This window comes from Bos grunniens, chromosome 22 (assembly GCF_055505025.1).
Source record: "Bos grunniens cultivar Pamir isolate PY7600 chromosome 22, Bosgru_T2T1.0, whole genome shotgun sequence".
NCBI classification, from domain to species: Eukaryota; Metazoa; Chordata; class Mammalia; order Artiodactyla; family Bovidae; genus Bos; species Bos grunniens.
The window spans coordinates 25476684-25498157 of record NC_141186.1 but is presented as its reverse complement, the minus strand read 5'-3'; the positions used below and the strand labels follow the sequence as shown (position 1 = coordinate 25498157).

The following is a 21474-nucleotide window of genomic DNA, read 5'->3' as shown; positions in this document are numbered from 1 at the left end:
CCAAAGTACTGGAGTTTCAGCTTTAGCATCATTCCTTCCAAAGAACACCCAGGACTGATCTCCTTTAGAATGGACTGGTTGGATATCCTTGCAGTCCAAGGGACTCTCAAGAGTCTTCTCCAACAGCACAGTTCAAAAGCATCAATTCTTCAGCGCTCAGCTTTCTTCACAGTCCAACTTTCACATCCATACATGACCACTGTAAAAACCATAGCCTTAACTAGACAGACCTTTGTTGGCAAAGTAATGTCTCTGCTTTTGAATATGCTATCTAGGTTGGTCATAACTTTCCTTCCAAAGAATATAGAGTATAATTTCACTTAAATGTGAGATGTTAAGAGTTTGGAACTTCTGGTGTTAAAGAGAATGAAAGATGATGTAAGATATGAGAAAATTTCTGGAAGGACATTGTCAACTCAACATAGCATATTGATCTGAATACTGCTTATTTTCTTTTTGATTTTTATTCCTTGATTAAATCTGAAAGCATTTAATTTAGATTTTATAAAGACTTAGAATATAGTCAATGGTTTGTGTTTATGTCAAAGTAACTAGTAACAGAAAGAAATTAAAGATTTTTAAAATTTAAAAATATATCAGAAAATGATCAAAACTTTATTATTTACACTTAAAATCCACATACTTCCAAGAGATATTTGAAGTTGCAAGAAAATATATTTCCACTAGGTTAAAAGTTGTAAAGGGTCCTATCATTTGATATATAATGATTTTATCAAAATATGACCTAGATGAGTTCATTCTACACTTTTTTGAGATTATGAGCTTTATGAGCTGCTTACTAAATTTCACTTTTTGAATAAAGGCCAACCAAACTATTATCTTGATTTCATTTATCACCGGAAAGCTTAAATGTCAAAATAAATTAAAGAAAATTATGATGTTATTGAATAAAAAAAGTATATCTCACACTCTACACATAATATTTCCAGAAATTGAATTCTACAGAAGTTTTAGCAAAATATTAATTTTAGGTCTAGTAAAGATAATGCTTCTCAATGAGTATATTCTCAATAATACTGATTAAAAAACAATCCATGAAATGTGTAAAGTCACTGTTATATAAAAGATAAAGCAAAATTTTACCTTATTCCTAATGGTATAAAATAAAAAGTAAAAGACACCAACAGAATTGTGGGAGTTGATTTAATATGTCTTTAAACCTCTCTAACATTTTAAAAAGTCAAATTTAAAATTATACTCATGAAAGTTTTCATCCACAAGAATACAATCAATTGAATGGCACTTCAGCCTATTAACTGCTATAGAAAATTTTATAGCAAATGTAATGTATATCTAAGGTATGAATTTAAATTATGGGAATATGAGCTGAAATTATGAAAACTTTGCAAATTATACATGCATGTAAAAAGTAGACTTTTAGGTTACCTTATTTAGATTAATAATATTTAAATATGAATTTGAGCCAGTATGCAACAATTTATATATACGTAAGAATATGTATATTTTTGCATTTGTCATTTCATGACAATTTTCTTTTTCTTTCAGACTCTTGAAATACTGACTGGAAGATAGACATTTTCTTTCTGGCTGATTGTATGGGAGAAATTTTGACCTTAGAAAGTGGAAATGAGGTTGCTATGGAAACTGGTAATTCTGATGTCACTCATAAACATTTCCGCAGGTAAAGAGTTCTATTATTATGAGTTCTGATTGATAATCTATTGGCATTTTATTTTTTCTACAGGTGAAGCAATTTTCAAATACATAATATAGGGTTGGCAAAAAAGTTCTTTCATGTTTTCCCATAACATCTTACAGAAAAACCCAGAAGAACTTTTTGTCCAATCTAATACTTACACTATTTAAATAACTAAATGATAAAATTTTGAAGGTAACCTCTATGGGTAATATAGAGTTTAATCCTTAAAAAAAATTAATCAAGTGCCATTTTTAAACAGAACTAAGATGATTTCAGTTATAAATTGTCAAGTATGAAATTTTTATAGTAAAAGGATGTGATTAAGTAAATTTTGTCATCAATAAACAATGAAGAATAATTTTTTTGTTTCCTTTAGAGTGGTCTTTAAAAATTAAAATAGAAATATATATATTTTCTTCAAATTTGGAATTTGGTATGGATTAAAGCTATATCAGTATAGAAGATAAAGTAATATAGAGTGTCATATCAGAAGTAGAATAAGTTTAGAGTTTTTTTCCTATCCATGTCAATGATACATTCTTTCATTCACCCTAAGTATGAAGTCTGTGTATCAGATAGCTTTTGTCATGCAACAAACCATCACAAATCTGAATGGATGAAAATAACACATAACCATGTATTTAGTTGAAAAATATATAGATGGGCAATTTTAAGTAGGCTCAACTGGCCTATTCTTTTGATTTTGCCTGAGTGCTTTACATCTGTGGTTAAGCTACTGCGTCATCTGGGACCTAGCTAGTCTGCTAATAGAGACCACTGGGCTGTCTCTGCCCCGAACCAAGTGCTCTTTTATCCTCTGTAAGTCTGTGGTCCTTCATATATGTCTGCTCAAAATTCCAAGAGAAATCAGAAGTAGGCAAGGTTTTTTAATGTTAAGACTTGCAACTGACACAATGCCATTTCTGCTGCATTCTTTTAACCATTCCCAGTCACACTATCAGATTCAAGAAATATAAGAATATACTCCATCTCTTGATAGAAAAACAACAAAATTACACTGTAAAGGGGTATGGAAACAGTAAAGCAGATAATAGTGACTAACTTTGAATATAGTCAACCATAGTTCTACTAAGAACACAGAATTCTATTCTGAAATTTCAAGCTTACCTGTGTGAGTCACCACACAACATGAACACTGTCTCAGTCATCTAATTGTCAGAGCAACTCTTCTATCAAAACATACTGCTTCCCACCAACTGTGGTAGTGCGTACTACCAAAGTTTCCCATATTCATTCCAAAGCCCTAATATATTAGGAGTAACATAGGAACAAACACAGTAACACATGAGTCAGAGACATGGTAATTGTAAGAGGCAAATATTCAAAAACAATTCTAAGAAGTGGAAACGTTTCTAATTTTAAAAGGTATAAAAAGGTTAAAATATGCAAAACATAACCATTAGAATCAGAAAAACATGTAAATAAAGATATTTTTACTACTAGAGAATCCAGTGGCTAGAAGTGCTATCGTTGTGTTTATTCAAAGTTATTACATTATTTTGATTCATATCACTTCTAATTCTCTGTAACAAAGAATCAGAGTTATATAATATTTTTTGTAATAGATGAAAACAAAACCAGAGTCATCAAAGTGCCCCCAAATTATACATATGTGAATACAAATTATATTCTTATCCTGCAGTTTCAGTTTCCTGTCAAAATTTTAGGTTAACATTTTGCCCTTTAAATATCTATACTGAATCAGCACAGTATATCTAGAAGATCTTTTATGTTAAATTAAAATAAATTATTATTCTCAGACCACGTATCATCTGAGAGATCTTCCAGTTCTGTTACGTCTTATTTTTCCAAGTTGGATGTGATTCGGCATGTCCTTTTGCTTTATCCTAAAGCAAAAAATAATCATGTGTCCTTGGTGTACAATTTTCTTATGAAAGAACAGATTGTATCTTTTTTTTAAAACCACAGCTATTTAAATAAGATAATCTGAGCAACATTGCCACAGAGGTAAGAATGCTGACAATCATATACACAGGAGAGCGTTGCTTTGAATCTGTTTGTTTTGTTTTATTTTAAGATTTCATGGTGTATCTCCCCACTTGCAGATACTATATACTATGTTAGTTTAGAAAACTCAGTTCCCTAATAATGCAGTGCTATTTCTACACACACACACACACAAACGTACACATATAATAACTTCTTATTTTCCAAAAATTGATTTTGATTCATTCTGAAAGACCAACAAATCTTTCACAATTATGTGCTTTTCCTTCCTATTTTTTACTGTTACAATCTTTTCAAAACAATGACTTTTTAATTCTCTCCAAACTTTAAATTAAAATTTAAAATTTTACCCTATCGCATCTCCTATTTGTTGTTGTTGTTAATTAACTGTATCTAACCCTATTACTATGGACATTGGCCTTTAAGTTTTTATGATGAACCATAATCTATCCAGGCATATGTTATGGTTCTGGAATATTTTTGAAATTATGGATATTTAAAATTTCTAGTATTCTATTTTAGTATTTTTTTAATATTATGAGACAACCATTTAATTAAGATACATGATTGCTAATTACGTGTGAAAGTCACTCAGTCATATCAGACTCATTGTAACTGCATGGACTATACATCCATGGGATTCTCCAGGCCAGAATACTGGAGACGGTAGCCATTCTCTTCAGGAGATCTTCTCAACCCAGGGATTGAATTCAGGTCTTCCACATTGCAGACAGATTCCTTACCAGCTGAGACTTCAGGGTTTTTAATCACTTCATTAATGTGTGTGGTAGACTAAATAATTTTCCCATGGATACCTAGGACCTAGTATCTGGAACTTGTGACTTTCGCATTAAGTAGCAAAATGGATTTTGCAGATGGGATTAAGTTAAAGATCTTGAGATGGATAGACTATCCCGGAATAACTGCATAGGAAATCGAAATGCTCTTGTAAGATGGTGACAAAGGAAATTTGGCACAGAGCAGAATGCAATATGATGAAAGAGGAGAAAGAGACATCAGATCTTTGCTACCAACCTTAAATATATATAGGAAGGGACCATGAGCCAAGAAATGAAGCTCAAGAAGCTAGAAAAGACAAGGAAAGAGGTATTTTGTCTTTGAAGAAAACATACATTGGTTTCCATCCTGTGAAATCCATTTTGGACTTGGGACTTCCAGAAATGTGAGAAAATATATGTGTGTCGTTCTAAATCACTAAGGTGTAATTTTTAGAGAACCCATAGGAAACTAATGTAATAAGTTTCTTCCTCACTAAACTTTAAGCTCCAGAAGAGCTGGCACTGTATGTTCCTGGCATGTGGTAGGGATTCAGTAAATAGTGTTAAATGAACAAATGAGTGAATTAGATTCAATGTTATTGGTCCTATTTGGATTATCATCAAGTAGAAAAAATTAAGTCATGAATTTCCCATGTTTTGATGTCTTGTCATAGAATTTTAGAGATGGAACTCTAGCAACATTTGGAAGTTTCAAACTATGCCCTACTTGAATGTGAACTTCATGAGAGCAAACATTTCCATATGTTTTATTCTCTGCTGTTTCTCCATCCCCTAACAGATGGTTTGTAAATATTCCACTAAATTCAACAGATAGTTTTAGTACCTTAGATATGCCGAGCACTGAACTAGATGTTGACCTTCACAGTAAGAGGGCCATGGTCCCTGTATTCTTCAGCGTATAGCCTAAAAATGGAACTCAGCAAGTCAGCCAATAATTTCAATAGAGAAAGTATAGCTTGCTATTTGAATATCATAGTAGAGAGCATATAACATGGAAATGTTCTAAGAGGACATCTGCTGTTTTTGTCAACCTCCAATCCATTTCTGCTTCCTCTGAAAAAATATATTAGATTTTCCTCAGCAAACCACTGTTTTCTATCAGTCTTTGTAGTTGAAAGGAGAGTGACATAACTTCATAATCAGCCAATTGGTATATCCCATCGTCCTTCACCATAGTATTTGGTTCAGGAAATATTATATCTGAACAAATCCCTGGGCATTTGCTAAAATGAAACGACATAAAGTCATCACATTTGTGCTGTGGACGGCGGGGCCTGGTGGGCTGCCGTCTATGGGGTCGCACAGAGTCGGATACGACTGAAGCGACTTAGCAGCAGCAGCAGCAGTTGGCTCATTGGAAAAGACTCTGATGCTGGGAAAAACTGATGGTAAAAGAATAGGGTGGCAGAGGCTGAGACAGTTAGATAGCACCACGGGCACAATGAATATGAATTTGAGCAAACTCAGGGTTATAGTAGAAGACAGAGAATCCTGGCATGCTACAGTCCTGGGGTCACAGAGTTGGACACAACTTAGCAACTGAGCAGCAACAACAGTTAGTACAAAGAGGTACCAGGGACTGCTCTGACAGAAAAATTGGCCTGGAAATGAAATTAACACAGACACAGAACAAACCAAGGGAATAATGGCACCATTTCTTCACTTTACCTTTGAAACTTTAAGTACCAGGTGTCTTTTTCCTATTTTATGCTAATTTCCATTGAAATTCTGTCCCTTGATGAAAAGAATCTTCTCTGATAAGGTCAAAATTGTTTTTAATGTAAATTAGTGATGATAAGTGAAGCTCTATTAGCAATAGAAATTCTTAGGGGATTAATGCCTACTCCCTGCTGGGCATGAGGAACACAGCAAATATGAAGATGAAGAAAAGGCACAATTTTTTCCCTGGAAGGATAAAAAGAGTCAAGAGGCTTTATATGGACTCAAGGCAAACCATTCAAATATCACAGTAATCCAAGTCTATGCCCCAACCACTAATGTCAAAGAACCTGAAGTTGAACAGTTCTGTGAAGACCTACAAGATCATTTAGAACTAACACCCCCAAAAGATATGATTTTCATCATAGGGGACTGGAATGCAAAAGTAGGAAGTCAAGAGATACCTGGAGTTACAGGCAAATTTGGGCTTGGAGTACGGAATGAAGCAGGGCAAAGATTAACAGAGTTTTGCTAAGACAGCACACTAGTCATAACAAAACTCTCTTCCAAAAACACAAGAGACGACTCTACCCAAGGGCATCCCTAGATGGTCTATACCGAAATCAGACTGATTATATTCTTTGCAGCCAAAGATAGAGAAGCTCTATACAGTTAGCAAAAACAAGACTGGGAGCTGACTGTGGCTCAGATCATGAACTCCTTATTGCCAAATTCAGACTTAAATTGAAGAATGTAGGGAAAACCAATAGACCATTCAAGTATGACCTAAATAAAATCCCTTAGGATTATACAGTGAAAGTGAAACATAGATTCAAGGGATTAGATCTGATAGACAGAGTGCCTAATGAACTATGGATGGAAATTGTACAAGAGGCAGTGGTCAAGACCACTCCCAAGAAAAAGAAATGCAAAAAGGCAAAATGGTTGTCTGAGGAGGCCTTACAAATAGCTGAGAAAAGAAGAGAAGCTAAAGGCAAAGGAGAAAAGGAAAGATATACCCATTTGAATGCAGAGTTCCAAAGAATAGCAAGGAGAGATAAGAAAGCCTTCCCCGGTGATAAGTGCAAAGAAATAGAGGAAAACAATAGAATGGGAAAGACTAGAGATCTCTTCAAGAAAATCAGAGCTACCAAGGGAACATTTCATGCAAAGATGGTCTCAATAAAGGACAGAAATGATAGGGAACTAACAGAAGCAGAAGATATTAAGAAGTGGTGGCGGGAATATACAGAAGAATTATACAAAAAGAAAAGATCTTCATGACCCAGATAACCACAAGGTGTGATCACTCACCTAGAGTCAGACATCCTGAAATGTGAAGTCAAGGGGGCCTTAGGAAGCATCACTATGAACAAAGCTAGTGGAGATGATGGAATTCTAGTTGAGCTATTTCAAATGATGCTGTGAAAGTATTGTACTCAATATGCCAGCAAATTTGGAAAACTCAGTAGTGGCCACAGGACTGGAAAAGGTCAGTTTTCATTCCAATCCCAAAGAAAGGCAATGCCAAAGAATGTTCAAACTACCACACAATTGCACTCATCTCACACACTAGCAAAGTAATGCTCAAAATTCTCCAAGCCAAGCTTCAACAGTACATGAACCGTGAACTTCCAGATATTCAAGCTGGTCTTAGAAAAGGCAGAGGAACTAGGAATCAAATTTCCAACATCTGTTGGATCATCAAAATAGCAAGAGAGTTACAGAAAAACATCTACTTCTGCTTTATTGACTACTCCAAATCCTTTGACTGTGTGGATCACCACAAACTGTGGAAAATTATTAAAGAGATGGGAATACCAGGCCACCTTACCTGCCTCTTGAGAAACCTATATGCAGGTCAAGAAGCAACAGTTAGAACTGGACATGGAACAACAGACTGGTTCCAAATAGGGAAAGGACTACATCAAGGCTGTATATTGTCACCTTGCTTATTTAACTTATATGCAGAGCACACCATGCAAAATGCTGGGCTCGGTAAAGCACAAGCTGGAATCAAGATTTCAGGGAGAAATATCAATAACCTCTGATATGCAGATGACATAGCCCTTATGGCAGAAAGTGAAGAAGAACTAAAGAGCCTCTTGATGAAAGTGAAAGAGGAGAGTGGAAAAAGTTGGCTTAAAATTCAACATTCAGAAAACTAAGATCATGGCATCTGTTCCCATCACTTCATGGCAAATAGATGGGAAAACAGTGGAAACAGTGAGAGACTTTATTTTCTTGGGCTTCAAAATCACTGCTGATGGTGACTACAGCCATGAAAGTAAAAGATGCTTGCTTCTTGGAAGGAAAGCTATGATCAGACATTACTTTGCTGAAAAAGGTCCACCTAATCAAAGCTATAGTTTTTCCAGTAGTCATGTATGGATGTGAGATCTAGACTATAAGGAAAGCTGAGCGCCGAAGAATTGATGATTCTGAACTGTGGTGTTGAAGACTCTTGAGAGTCCCTTGGACTGCAAGGAGATCCAACCAGTCCAACCTAAGGGAGATCAGTCCTGAATATTCATTGGAAGAACTGATGCTGAAGCTGAAACTCCGATACTTTGGCCACCTGATGTGAAGACCTGACTCATTGGAAAAGACCCTGATGGTGTGAAAGATTGAAGATGGGAGGAGAAGGGAACGACAGAGGATGAGATAGTTAGATGGCATCACTGACTTGGTGGATATGAGTTTGAGTAAACTCCGGGAGTTGGTGATGGATAGAGAGGCCTGGTGTGCTGCAGTCTATGGGGTCGCAAACGTTGGACACGACTGAGCGACTGAACTGAACTGAAAGGTTAAAAGAGGTTAGGGTAGTTAAATAGGGACTGCTACCTGAGAATTAAATGGCATGGGAAAATAATAGGCTTCTATACATAGAAACTGAGATAAAAATATCATCATTGTGAGTATTATGCTTTGATACTATTTGCAAAGTATTTATTCACTATAGCAGTCACCTTGTACTTGGAAAATCCAGGTTCTCTGAGAACCTCAAATTCCATTAAGCATCACGGGGAAAACCACACTTGGTGGTTCTGTGATGTGGATAGTGTTCTCCCATCAATTATAATAAATCTGAACTGAACTAGTCAGAAAGCAAGCTCACTGTGGATACTACAGTATAGGGGGTTTATTTCAGAATGAAGATCTTGTACAGTTGTGAGGGAAACTGGAGTACTAAGGGCCCAAATGTAATGTCATCAACAAGCCCTCAGGGCACTGGGGCAGGTGGTAAGTCAGACATTGCAAGTGGATCTGGAAAGGCAACAGATGCAGCTGCCAGAGAGGACATGAGGAGAACTTCATGTCCACTATCATCTCTGAAGCTGACAGCAGACTTAGGATCACTCTTGGTCAGCAGTGCTAGCAGTTGGGTCAAAAGCTAGATACGAGAAAGGAGACAGGGACCCTCTCTCAGTTTCTCAAAATCTCTCTCTCACCACAGTTACTTCCATGTGGCTTTCAGAGAACCTTGTCATTTCCTCTTCCCAAATTTCATCCAATTAAAAAAGAAAATCAACCCCAGAATTCAGAAATCCAGAATTCTATAGGGAAGGGAAATTTGGGAACTTAGTTTTAGCTAAGCTAATGTTATTGTTCTCTCTTATCTCTGAATTAGGATTTCTTCTGATTATCACTCATTTTTCTAATGAAAATAATCAGTAGTGTAATCAAGTAGAATCCAACAACTATAGATTGTCTTAGTGTTTACCTTCTTAACACATCAGCTGCTAAATATGTGTTTCAGACTGTCTCTTCACATTAATAGTTTGTTTGGAATGTCTGAGCATCTCACTGAGTTAACCAATTGACCACACTGATGGACAGGCAGACTAATCAATGAGCTTTGAAAGTTGGAATTTGGATATAACAGAACCTTAGCCACAGAATCGTAGCATTCAACAACTTGACAACGGCAGTAGAGTTTAAAAACCATTACCCATCTGTGACTAAACTCTATCAGTGATGCTCTTGAAAATAATTTCAAAATAACAATCAGAAAATGTTTGATAAAAGAACAGCACAGAGAAATTCATTCCTAATTACCCAAGGGGATAGCATGAGATGGATAAATCAATTCAAATATGAGTCCCAAGGTGCCTTTTAGCTAAAAGAAGCAGTACGGTCCTCCTATGTTATGTGAAAAAAATAGTAAAATTGTGTAATGATTTTCATCTTAAAATCATTGAATATCAGGACTGTAAAGGGTTATGGCTGTCTACTGTTATAGAGATGATAAATGCTAATGTTATCAAGGGCCAAAGCGGAAATAGGCTGAGACTCTAATCCCCAGGTGTAGATTATTGTTCCTGGTCTCATTTTTCTTCAGTATCCCTTTTCTTTCTTTTTTTTCTACACCTACATTTGGAGTGATTTCAATGTTGTAAAACTATAGGCAATGGACAGGTGCAAGGGTACGGAGAAACCTGGCAGTTGAATAGAAGATGTTTTTTTGGAACCAGTTCCCTGAACAGCCCATCTGCATCATCAGTCCTCACATGCTTTGGACTCTGGAAATGTGTTCTCAAACACAAAGCATGATCCAGCTTCTGCAAATATTTTATCACACAACAGCAAATCATTTGGCAATTCTATTTAAGAGAGACTCTGAGTCTGGATAAGTAAAATAAGTGTGTGGCCACGAACTTAGATAAATTAAATTATACCTTTGGCCTTGGATTCAGTTTGGTGTGCACACTCAGTCATTTAGTCGGTCTGACTCTTGGTGACCCCATGGACTGTAGCCCGCCAGGCTTCTCTGTCCATGGTAATTCTCCAGGCAAGAATATTGGAGTGGTTTGCCATTTCCTCCTCTGGGGCATCTTCTCCACCCAGGGAACAAACCTGCCCGTCTAGCATCTTCTGCATTGGCAAGCAGGTTTTTTACCATTGAGTCACCTGGGAAGCCATTCAGTTTAGCAATGCTACATAAGGAGTATAAAGTAAAAGGACATTTAGCAATTATTAAAAGATGCTGTGGCCACCCAGTAGATTTTGATAATTTGTTCCCAGAAAGCACTCTTCCCTCAATTATTGGTGATTCTGTGTGAAAATGAGGGGTTGCACCTCCATCTCCACCTGTATATTGCAGCCGTGTAAAGCTCTTAATAAAAATGGAACCCTTCTGTGTTCTTTAATATAAGTGCTTTCTATTAATTCCCATGCATACACATACAGGTAAAACACACAAACTGAAACAAACAAATCTTCCTGCTCTTTTTTTGAAATAAACTGACATTGTTTCCAGGCTCAAGGTTGAAAACTGGTTGTAGAGCTGGTCAGAGCATTTGGGTAGAGTTTGTTTGTTTATTCAAATGTTGGTTTAATTCTGTATATACCAAATTTCTTCATTGTGAGTCTGGAAAAGTGAGTAGACAACTTCTGCAAGTTTTTGAAAATGCAAGTTTGATTTTTTTTTTTAAGTAGCAAAGAGGGAAAGAAATCCTATTTTCTGTTTTTCTGATAACCTATTAGGTACATTTTCAGACTGAAATTTTTTTGGCATGGTCAAAATCTGTTATCTTTGTTCCTGAAATCAGCACTAATTCTGTAAACAAAATAAGACCTAAATTAATGCTAAAAGGAACAAAAGCAATTACAATGTCAATTTTCTCTATGTAGAAAATTGATATTTAATATATTGATACATATGATATATATTTTTCTGGATATATTATATATATATATATATACATATATATATGTATATATGTAGGCTTCCTTTGTGGCTCACATGGTAAAAAATCTGCCTGCAATGCAGGAGACCTAGGTTCAATCCCTGAGCCGGGAAGATCCCCTGGAGAAGGGAATGGCAACCCACTCCAGTATTCTTGCCTAGAGAATTCCTTGGACAGAGGAGCCCTGGTGGGCTACAGTCCATGGGTTGTAGAGTTGGACATGACTGATCAATGGCACCTTCATTTTCATGTATATATATGTGTGTGTGTGTGTGTGTATATGTGTGTGTGTGTGTGTGTGTATTCCTGAGGTCACCATCATCGGGATCTCTATTAAATCTATAAACATGATATACTTCCACTAAAAAAATGGCTAAGATTTCCCTGGTGGCTCAGCAGTAAAGAATTCACTGGCCAATGCAGGTGACTTGGGTTCAAAACCTGGTGCAGGAAGATCCCACGTGCTGCAGAGCAACTAAGCTAGTGTGTCACAACTATAGAGGCTGTGCTCTAGAGCTTGGGACCACAACTACTGCAGTCTGAGCACCCAAGAACCTTGCTCCACAGCAAGCCACTGCAAAGAAAAGCCTGCACAATGCAACTAGAGAGTAGCCCCTAGTCATCACAACTAGAGAAAAGCCCGCACAGCAACAGAGACCCAGCACAGCCAAAAATAAATAAATGAATAAATAATTTGTTGATTTTATTTTTTTATTTTTTTTTTTTCAGCACTTTATTTATTTTTTTATTTGATAAATTTAATGCCTTTTATTGCCATACCTCATTTTACTGTGCTTTGCTTTAGTGAGCTTTATAGATACATGTTTTTTTTTTTTTTTCCTTGTTAATTTTCTGTTTAGTTGATCTATCCATAAGTGTGAGTGGGGTATTAAAGTCTCCCACTATTATTGTGTTATTGTTAATTTCTCCTTTCATACTTGTTAGGATTTGTCTTACATACTGCGGTGCTCCCATGTTGGGTGGATATATATTTATAATTGTTATATCTTCTTCTTGGATTGATCCTTTGATCATTATGTAGTGACCTTCTTTGTCTCTTTTCACAGCCTTTGTTTTAAAGTCTAATTTATCTGATACGAGTATTGTGACTCCTGCTTTCTTTTGGTCCCAATTTGCATGGAAAATCTTTTTCCAGCCCTTCACTTTCAGTCTGTATGTGTCCCCTGTTTTGAGGTGGGTCTCTTGTAGACAACATATGTAGGGGTCTTGTTTTTGTATCCATTCAGCCAGTCTTTGTCTTTTGGTTGGGGCATTCAACCCATTTACGTTTAAGGTAATTACTAATAAGTATGATCCCGTTGCCATTTACTTTATTGTTTTAGGTTCGAGTTTATACACCATTTTTGTGTTTCCTGTCTAGAGAATATCCTTTAGTATTTGTTGGAGAGCTGGTTTGGTGGTGCAGAATTCTCTCAGCTTTTGCTTGTCTGAAAAGCTTTTGATTTCTCCTTCATACTTGAATGAGATCCTTGCTGGGTACAATAATCTGGGCTGTAAGTTATTTTCTTTCATCATTTTAAGTATGTCTTGCCATTCCCTCCTGGCTTGAAGAGTTTCTATTGAAAGATCAGCTGTTATCCTTATGGGAATTCCCTTGTGTGTTATTTGTTGTTTTTCCCTTGCTGCTTTTAATATTTGTTCTTTGTGTTTGATCTTTGTTAATTTGATTAATATGTGTCTTGGGGTGTTTCTCCTTGGGTTTATCCTGTTTGGGACTCTCTGGGTTTCTTGGACTTGGGTGATTATTTCCTTCCCCATTTTAGGGAAGTTTTCAACTATTATCTCCTCAAGTATTTTCTCATGGTCTTTCTTTTTGTCTTCTTCTTCTGGAACCCCTATGATTCGAATGTTGTAGCGTTTAATATTGTCCTGGAGGTCTCTGAGATTGTCCTCATTTCTTTTAATTCGTTTTTCTTTTATCCTCTCTGATTCATTTATTTCTACCATTCTATCTTCTAATTCACTAATCCTATCTTCTGCCTCTGTTATTCTACTATTTGTTGGCTCCAGAGTGTTTTTAATTTCATTTATTGCATTATTCATTATATATTGACTCTTTTTTATTTCTTCTAGGTCCTTGTTAAACCTTTCTTGCATCTTCTCAATCCTTGTCTCCAGGCTATTTATCTGTGATTCCATTTTAATTTCAAGATTTTGGATCAATTTCACTATCATTATTTGGAATTCTTTATCAGGTAGATTCCCTATCTCTTCCTCCTTTGTTTGGTTTGGTGGGCATTTATCCTGTTCCTTTATCTGCTGGGTATTCCTCTGTCTCTTCATCTTGTTTAAATTGCTGAGTTTGGGAGTCCTTTCTATATTCTGGCAGTTTGTGGAGTTCTCTTTACTGTGGCGTTTCCTCGCTGTGTGTGGGTATGTAGAGGTGGCTTGTCAAGGTTTCCTGGTTAGGGAAGCTTGTGTCGGTGTTCTGGTGGGTGGAGCTGTATTTCTTCTCTTTGTTCAGTCGCGCTATGGGGAGGGAGGGAGGGATGCTGCTAACAAATGACACTGGCGTGCGCTCGCAGTGCCTCAGCCACACTGGGTCTGCCCCCGCTCACGGCGCGTGTAGCCTCCCTGCCCACACTGCTCAGGCTCTAGGTTGTTCCGCCGGGAACAATCCGAGGCTGGCCCTGGGTTGCATGCACCTCCCAGGTCCAAGCCGCTCAGGTTCAGGCACTCAGGTAGTCCTCAGAGGCGCAGACTCAGCTGGGGCTGCGTTTTGTGCTCTTCCCAGGTCCGAGCAGCTCAGGTGATGAGGTGTTTGGCGAGCGCCAATGCTGCGACTTATCGCCTCCCCGCCACTTGGTTATCTGGGTGTAAAACCGGCGCACCTTCTCAGGCAGATGTTGACCGTCCAGACCCCCAATAAGTTTTAGTTAGCAAAGAAGCCAGTTTTATAGATAATGTCTCTCTGGGGCTGCGATTGCCCCCTTCCGGCTCTGGCTGCCTGTCAGCGGAGGGGGAAGGTTTGCAGCCGGCTACCTCTGTTTAGTCCTTTGTTCCGTACGCGGGCTGGCGGTGTCTTAGGTTAGGGCTGGCTTTTCGCATGGTAGATATCCCACAGTCTGGTTTGCTAGCCCAAATTATTTCGCTCAGATAGCGCTCAGGGTATTCGGGCCAGATTCTTACTCTAAGCGATGCAGCCCGTGCCGCGCCTCCCTGCCCAGCCCCCGCTTGCTAATGGCGGATGCAGGCGTCTGCGCTGCTTCTCCGCTGGAGGAGTTACCGTAGGGCTCGCAATCTGCGAGTTTTAATTGTTTATTTATTTTTTCTCCCTGTTATGTTGTCCTCTGTGCTTCCAAAGCTCGGCACGGATTCGGCAGTGAGAAGGTTTCCTGGTGTTTGGAAACTTCTCTCTTTTTAAGACTCCCTTCCCGGGACGGAACTCCGTCCCTCCCTCTTTTGTCTCTTTTATTGTCTTTAATATTTTTTCCTACCTCCTTTCGAGGAATTGGGTTGCTTTTCTGGGTGCCTGATGTCCTCTGCCGGCATTCAGAAGTTGTTTTGTGGAATTTACTCGGCGTTTAAATGCTCTTTTGATGAATTTGTGGGGGAGAAAGTGTTTTCCCCGTCCTACTCCTCCGCCATCTTGGCGCCTTCCCTCAATTTGTTGATTTTAAAAATGGCTGATTTTTTTAATGGTTAAATGAAGCAGCATTCTAGCAGATGTTTAACAACGCCCTCTCTGAAAAAAAGTTTGTGTACACATATATACACATATCTGTATGCAGAGGCTTCCCTGTTGGCTCAGAGGGTAAAGAGTCTGCTTGCAATGTTGGATTCCCATGTTTGATCCCTGGATCAGGAAGATCCCCTAGAGAAGGTAATGGCAATCTACTCCAGTATCTTGCCTGGAGTATCCGCATGGAGAGAGGAGCCTGGTAGGCTACCCTCCATAGGGTCAGAGGCCAGGAAGCAACAGTTAGAACTGGACATGGAACAACAGACTGGTTCCAAATCGGGAAAGGACTACATCAAGGTTGTATATTGTCACCTTGCTTATTTAACTTATATGCAAGGTACATCATGAGAAATACCAGGCTGATAAAGCACAAGCTGGAATCAAGATTGCCAGGAAAAACATCAATAACCTCAGATAAGCAGATGACACCACCCTTATGGCACAAAGTGAAGAACTAAAGAGCCTCTTGATGAAAGTGAAAGAGGAGAGTGAAAATGTTACCTTAAAACTCAACATTCAGAAAACTAAGATCATGGCATCTGGTCCCATCACTTCATGGCAAATAGATGAGGAAGCAATGGAAACAGTGACAGGCGTTATTTCCTTGGGCTCCAAAATCACTGCAGGTGGTGACTGCAGTCATGAAATTCAAAGACGCTTGCTCCTTGGAAGAAAAGTTATGACCAACCTAGATAGCATATTTCAAAGCAGAGACATTACTTTGCCAACAAAGGTCCATCTAGTCAAAGCTATGGTTTTTCCAATAGTCATGTATGGATGTGAGAGTTGGACTATAAAGAAAGTTGAGAGCTGAAGAACTGATGCTTTTGAACTGTGGTGTTGGAGAAGACTCTTAAGAGTCTCTTGGACTGCAAGGAGATCCAACCAGTCCATCCTAAAGGAAACCAGTCCTGAATATTCATTGAAACACCTGATGCTGAAGCTGAAACTCCAATACTTTGGCCACCTGATGAGAAAACCTGACTCATTTGAAAAGAGCCTGATGCTGGGAAAGATTGAAGGTGGGAGAAAAAGGGAATGACAGAGGATGAGATGGTTAAATAGCATCACCGACTCAATGGACATGAGCTTCAGTAAACTCCAGGAGTTGGTGATGGACAGGGAGGCCTGGCGTGCTGCAGTCCGTGTGGTCTCAAAGAGTCGGACATGACTGAGTGACTGACTGACTAATACATATATATGTGTTTGTATATCTATACACGTGCATCCATGTATGTGTACATATATATGTTTATTATCAATTTTATTAATACAATGTATGTTAGCAGAGAATTGAAATAAAATTGTGAAATTTATGTATTAAAAAGCAAAGATATTACTTTGCCTACAAAGGTCCATGTAGTCAAAGCTATGGTTTTTCCAGTACTCATGTACAAATGTGAAAGCTAGACAATAAAAAAGGCTGAGCGCCAAATAATTGATGCTTTCAAAATGTAGTGGTGGAGAAGACTATTGAGAGTCCCTTGGACGGCCTATCTAAAGGAAATCATGTCTGAATATTCATTGGAAGGACTGATGCTGAAACTGAAACTCCAATACTTTGGCCACCAGATTAGAAGAACTGACTCATTGGAAAAGACCGTTGATGCTGGGAAAAACTGAAGGCAGGAGAATGGGATGACAGAGGATGAAATGGTTGGATGGCATCACTGACTCAATGGATATGAGTTTCAGCAAAGCCCAAGAGATGGTATAGGACAGGAAAGACTGGCATGCTGCAGTCCATTGGGTTGCAAAGAGTTGGACATGACTGAGTGACTGAACAACAAAAAAATAAAATGTACAGTACTCTTAAATATAAATTCCATAAAGTCATTTTATTCTCACAGAAGTCTTTTGTGAAACTGTACTGAATGCATATACCTTGAGCCAATCTCATTTCAGTTCAACATAACTTGACAGAGTTGGATTCCAATCCACCAACTGTAATTGTACTGTTATTAAGTCCGATATGTTATATAATCCTAGTTTCTCACCCTCATACAAATTATTTATTTACTGAAAGCTCTTTCAGCATCAGCACTAAATCAAGATCTGGTTTGTGATGTTTGCCAGTTTTTGTGTGTAAATATTCTCATGGCTGATTTCAAGCTAACATGACATCACCATGAATGTGGATATGGATAGATACAGTAGTTCTTCATGATACAGGATTAGCATCATAACAGATACTATACATTTTATATGTCTTATACATATAAACCACTTCAACACTATGAATAATAGTAAAATGCACTAATCAGAAGTAATGAGTTTTGAATATATATTATTTTTAATATAATTATTTTACTTTTAAGATGGCATAATTTAACTTTGAATAATGTCTGTGCTTAATAACTTGCTTACAAAATTCCTAAGGATATCACTCAGCTCCCAAGAGCTGCCACAAGTTGGTTGCAGCACATCCCTGGCTAAATACATTATCAATAAATATATATGATCTACATGTTTTGTATTACATATAATTTGCATATAAAATGTAAAACTAATCTAGGTAATTAGAAGGCAGATAGAGGTTATTCTTGTCTGTCTTAACTGTGATTGGCAGGTCTTCTTGAAAGACAGCCATGGTCTGCATCCTGACTTGAGTGCTGGTTACCTTAGGTGGGTTCAATTTGTACAAATTCATTGAACTTATGTTCATATTCAATTGCAATAATCAAACTGAACATGATTAAATCTGAACTGCTGAGGACAGCAATTTGTCACAATATTTTGAAAGGTCCTCATGTGATTCCAATGTGAAGTTTGAGAACCAGAATTTTTCCATATCGTTTAATTAATCTGTCAAATTATACTAGTTTAAAATATGCTAATGTGCTATTTACTGATATAAGCAAAAGGAAATGAAACAAATTATAATATAGTCCAAAAAGATCATGTTATATTTGAGCAAAATCTAGCTTCCTATCATGACTTAGGAAGCCCTGGGTAGTTTAGCCTCTCCTTCACTGTCCAGGCTCTAGTTTTCTCTGATTCTAATTCAGTGAAACCAGCAGAGAAAATATCCAGGCAAACTGCAGAATCACAAAAAAACAGGGAGTTGTTTTAAAGCACTAGTTTGGAGGGGTGTGATTGTTACACAGCTATATGCAGTTGATACATACATAAGTACAATTTTGAACAATATCTGTAGGATCGCAAAGGTGTTTTTAAGGCTTGCATATATTTTAATGAAACAAGATATGTTAATCTATGTTTTCACAAGTTCACCAACTTTTGCATTATTCATGGTTTTACAAATGTGACTACATTTCTATCTCAAATTCCTCTGTTATTCTGGTGAATTGAAAATTTCTGTAAATACAGATGGTTTTCTGTTTCCCTGACAACTCTTCCACTTTGGAGAATTTTTTTTTTTTAATCTTTAAAGTGCATAGTCTTTGAAATGAGGTAGTTTGTACATAGAGAGAATACAGAATTAACTATTGGTATTGAGGAAAGAAAATGTTAGAAGTTCTGTACTCTTCTATTTTGTCTAATGCTTTTGTTACTTTTAATTTTTATGTGCATTTTATAATGCATATAGCATAAATACAGATATATTGGTGCATATGTTTACAACTACTATTTTTGTATTTGTCATAAAATTTGCATAAGTATCTAAGTCATACTATACTCTGAGCAGAAGCTAGCCTTTGTACATAATGGACAGCAATTTGAAAAAGCCAAGTGTTAGGTAAATTTAACTTTATGTCAAGAATGAAAGTCTTGAACAAATGCTAAGCACACATTTCATCTGAGTATTGGATTCTCATCATAAACTCTGACACGTCTAGTCACGTGGTCCTTGACGAGTTCTATATTTCTGATCTCCCCATTGATAGAATAAAGGTAATAATCCTTCACTTGTGTAGTTTCAAACTCAGATGAAACACTGCACATGAAACTCTTTATACTAGAAAGCACCAAATATAATGTATAACTAATCAAATATTAAAGGTTAGTCTTTCTTTTCCCTTTACAACTAGGCATTCCATGATTATCATCTTATTTTCAGCAAGGGCAAATGTATATTTCTCAGAATAACTATATATTTGAGAAAATTATCTCTTTTAAGTGAAGGGTGTGGAAATGATAAAAGTCCTCTTAAGAGCTAAGGAGAAAGAATTTTGGCTGTTTGGGGGTTTATTCAGAGTGGAGGTCACATTGGAGAAACATTGAGGAACAGCTGAGAAACATTGGATATACTTTCATTTAAGAGGAAATCAATCTCAAGAAAGACAATGCAGATGAAAACAATCAGATGAGGGGAGACTTGGGGATTTAAAAAAAACAGCAAAAACTGCAGAGGTCTCACTAGTAGTGCAGTCTGACTTAAATGAAGGATACATGAAGGAGAGCAAAGGAAGACATGGCTCATGACACAGGTGAGATGGAATTAATTGGAGAACTTTCAATATTTGTTAAAGGAAATTGAATTTGAATGCTTGATTAGACAGTTTGAACTTCATAGGAAATGGGATCCGTGAAGGTCTTGACACAGAGTAATGACAAAATCAGCTGTGCCTTATGAACGTTTGTCTGCACAGGAGTCGCTGTCAATAAGCTATGCCTTAGAAAGGATGTCGCGGATGCCCTTAAATAGGGAGAAGTCTTAGGGGGCCACTATAAAAATCGAGCAGAGATATCGAAGATTTACTTGAATGATGACCCTCAAACTGGAAAAGGAATGAACAAATATATCCTGAGGTAAAATACAGCATAAAAGATTTTAAATGTTTAGATTATTTATAACCCAGTGTCACTGGGTATCTGCTACCCAATAATATTAAAATAACATTGGCTGTATGTTTAATGTGCTACTTCTGCAACTAACAGTACTAAAATTATGCCTGTGTAGATTGTGCGTCTACTTCTACTACTAAGTCACTTCAGTCGTGTCCGACTCTGTGCAACCCCATAGACGGCAGCCCACCAGACTCCCCCGTCCCTGGGATTCTCCAGGCAAGAACACTGGAGTGGGTTGCCAGTCTAAGCAAACTGTATTAGTTAGCTTTGCAAACTAGGATTCGATTCATGTGTTCACTTTATATCATGATTTATTTATTTATTAAATTAAAAAATATTTTGGCCATGCTGCATGGCATGTGGGGTCTAGTTCCCTGACCAGCAAGCAAACCCATGCTCCCTTCAGTAAAAGTGTGGCCTCTTAACCACAGGATCACCAGGCAAGTTCCATGATTTGTCTTAAAAGAAAAAAGTACCTATCTGAGACCAAATTACATGTTGTAATTAAACCACTTATGCCCAAAAGTAGATTCTAATAATATCCAATAAGATTCTAAAAGTATTTTTGAATATTGGGTTACATTTAAGTGGTCTTAGGGGCTTACTTTGAGAGGTCAGCCAACTATTCATTTATTTTAAAATATTTTTTGAGTCTTTACTGTGCATTAGGCAGTGTTCTAGGTAGGAAAGATGCAGTCATATATACAACTGGAAATAGCTTAGTCTACATAGAGCCTCTATTCTACTAGACGTAGAAAGAAAGTGGACAAGTAATAAATGTTAATTCAGACAGTAAAAAATCCATTGAAGATAGTAAAAAAAAAAAAAAGACTGATGAGAGTAAGGCCAGTGGTATGACTAGGTGCTGACACCATTTATAGGGTCCTAAGGGATGGTCTTTCATGGAGGTGACTGATTTGAGGTGGAAGTAATGGAAAAAGCCAGCCATAGAAAGATTTGGAGAAGTGCTGGGCACCTGAACAGCAAGTGCAGAGGCCCTGAGTGAAGGACAATTTTGATATTTGGGGAAGTCTAAGAAAGAATCATGGCTCTCATGTAATGGACAAATTGAGATGAAAGGGATTGACAAAAGTCAGACTGTATAGTGTCTTGCTGGTCATGGTAATGAGTTTGATTTTAAATCTCAGGAAAGTTTTAGGTAGAAAAAATTATATATTAATCCCCCTATGTTATTTTCCA

The 21474-nt window shown here is 37.3% G+C and overlaps 1 protein-coding gene across 1 annotated transcript in view; it reads left to right on the top strand.

Annotated features, from left to right (window-relative positions):
* The first annotated feature begins 1527 nt into the window (after positions 1–1527).
* Positions 1528–21474, top strand: part of CNTN6 (contactin 6) — a 260095-nt gene continuing 240148 nt past the window's right edge. The window contains exon 1 of the mRNA XM_086366672.1: positions 1528–1663. Coding sequence (XP_086222798.1) covers positions 1609–1663 — 55 coding nt within the window. The 5' untranslated portion in view covers positions 1528–1608. The remainder of the gene's footprint in view (positions 1664–21474) is intronic.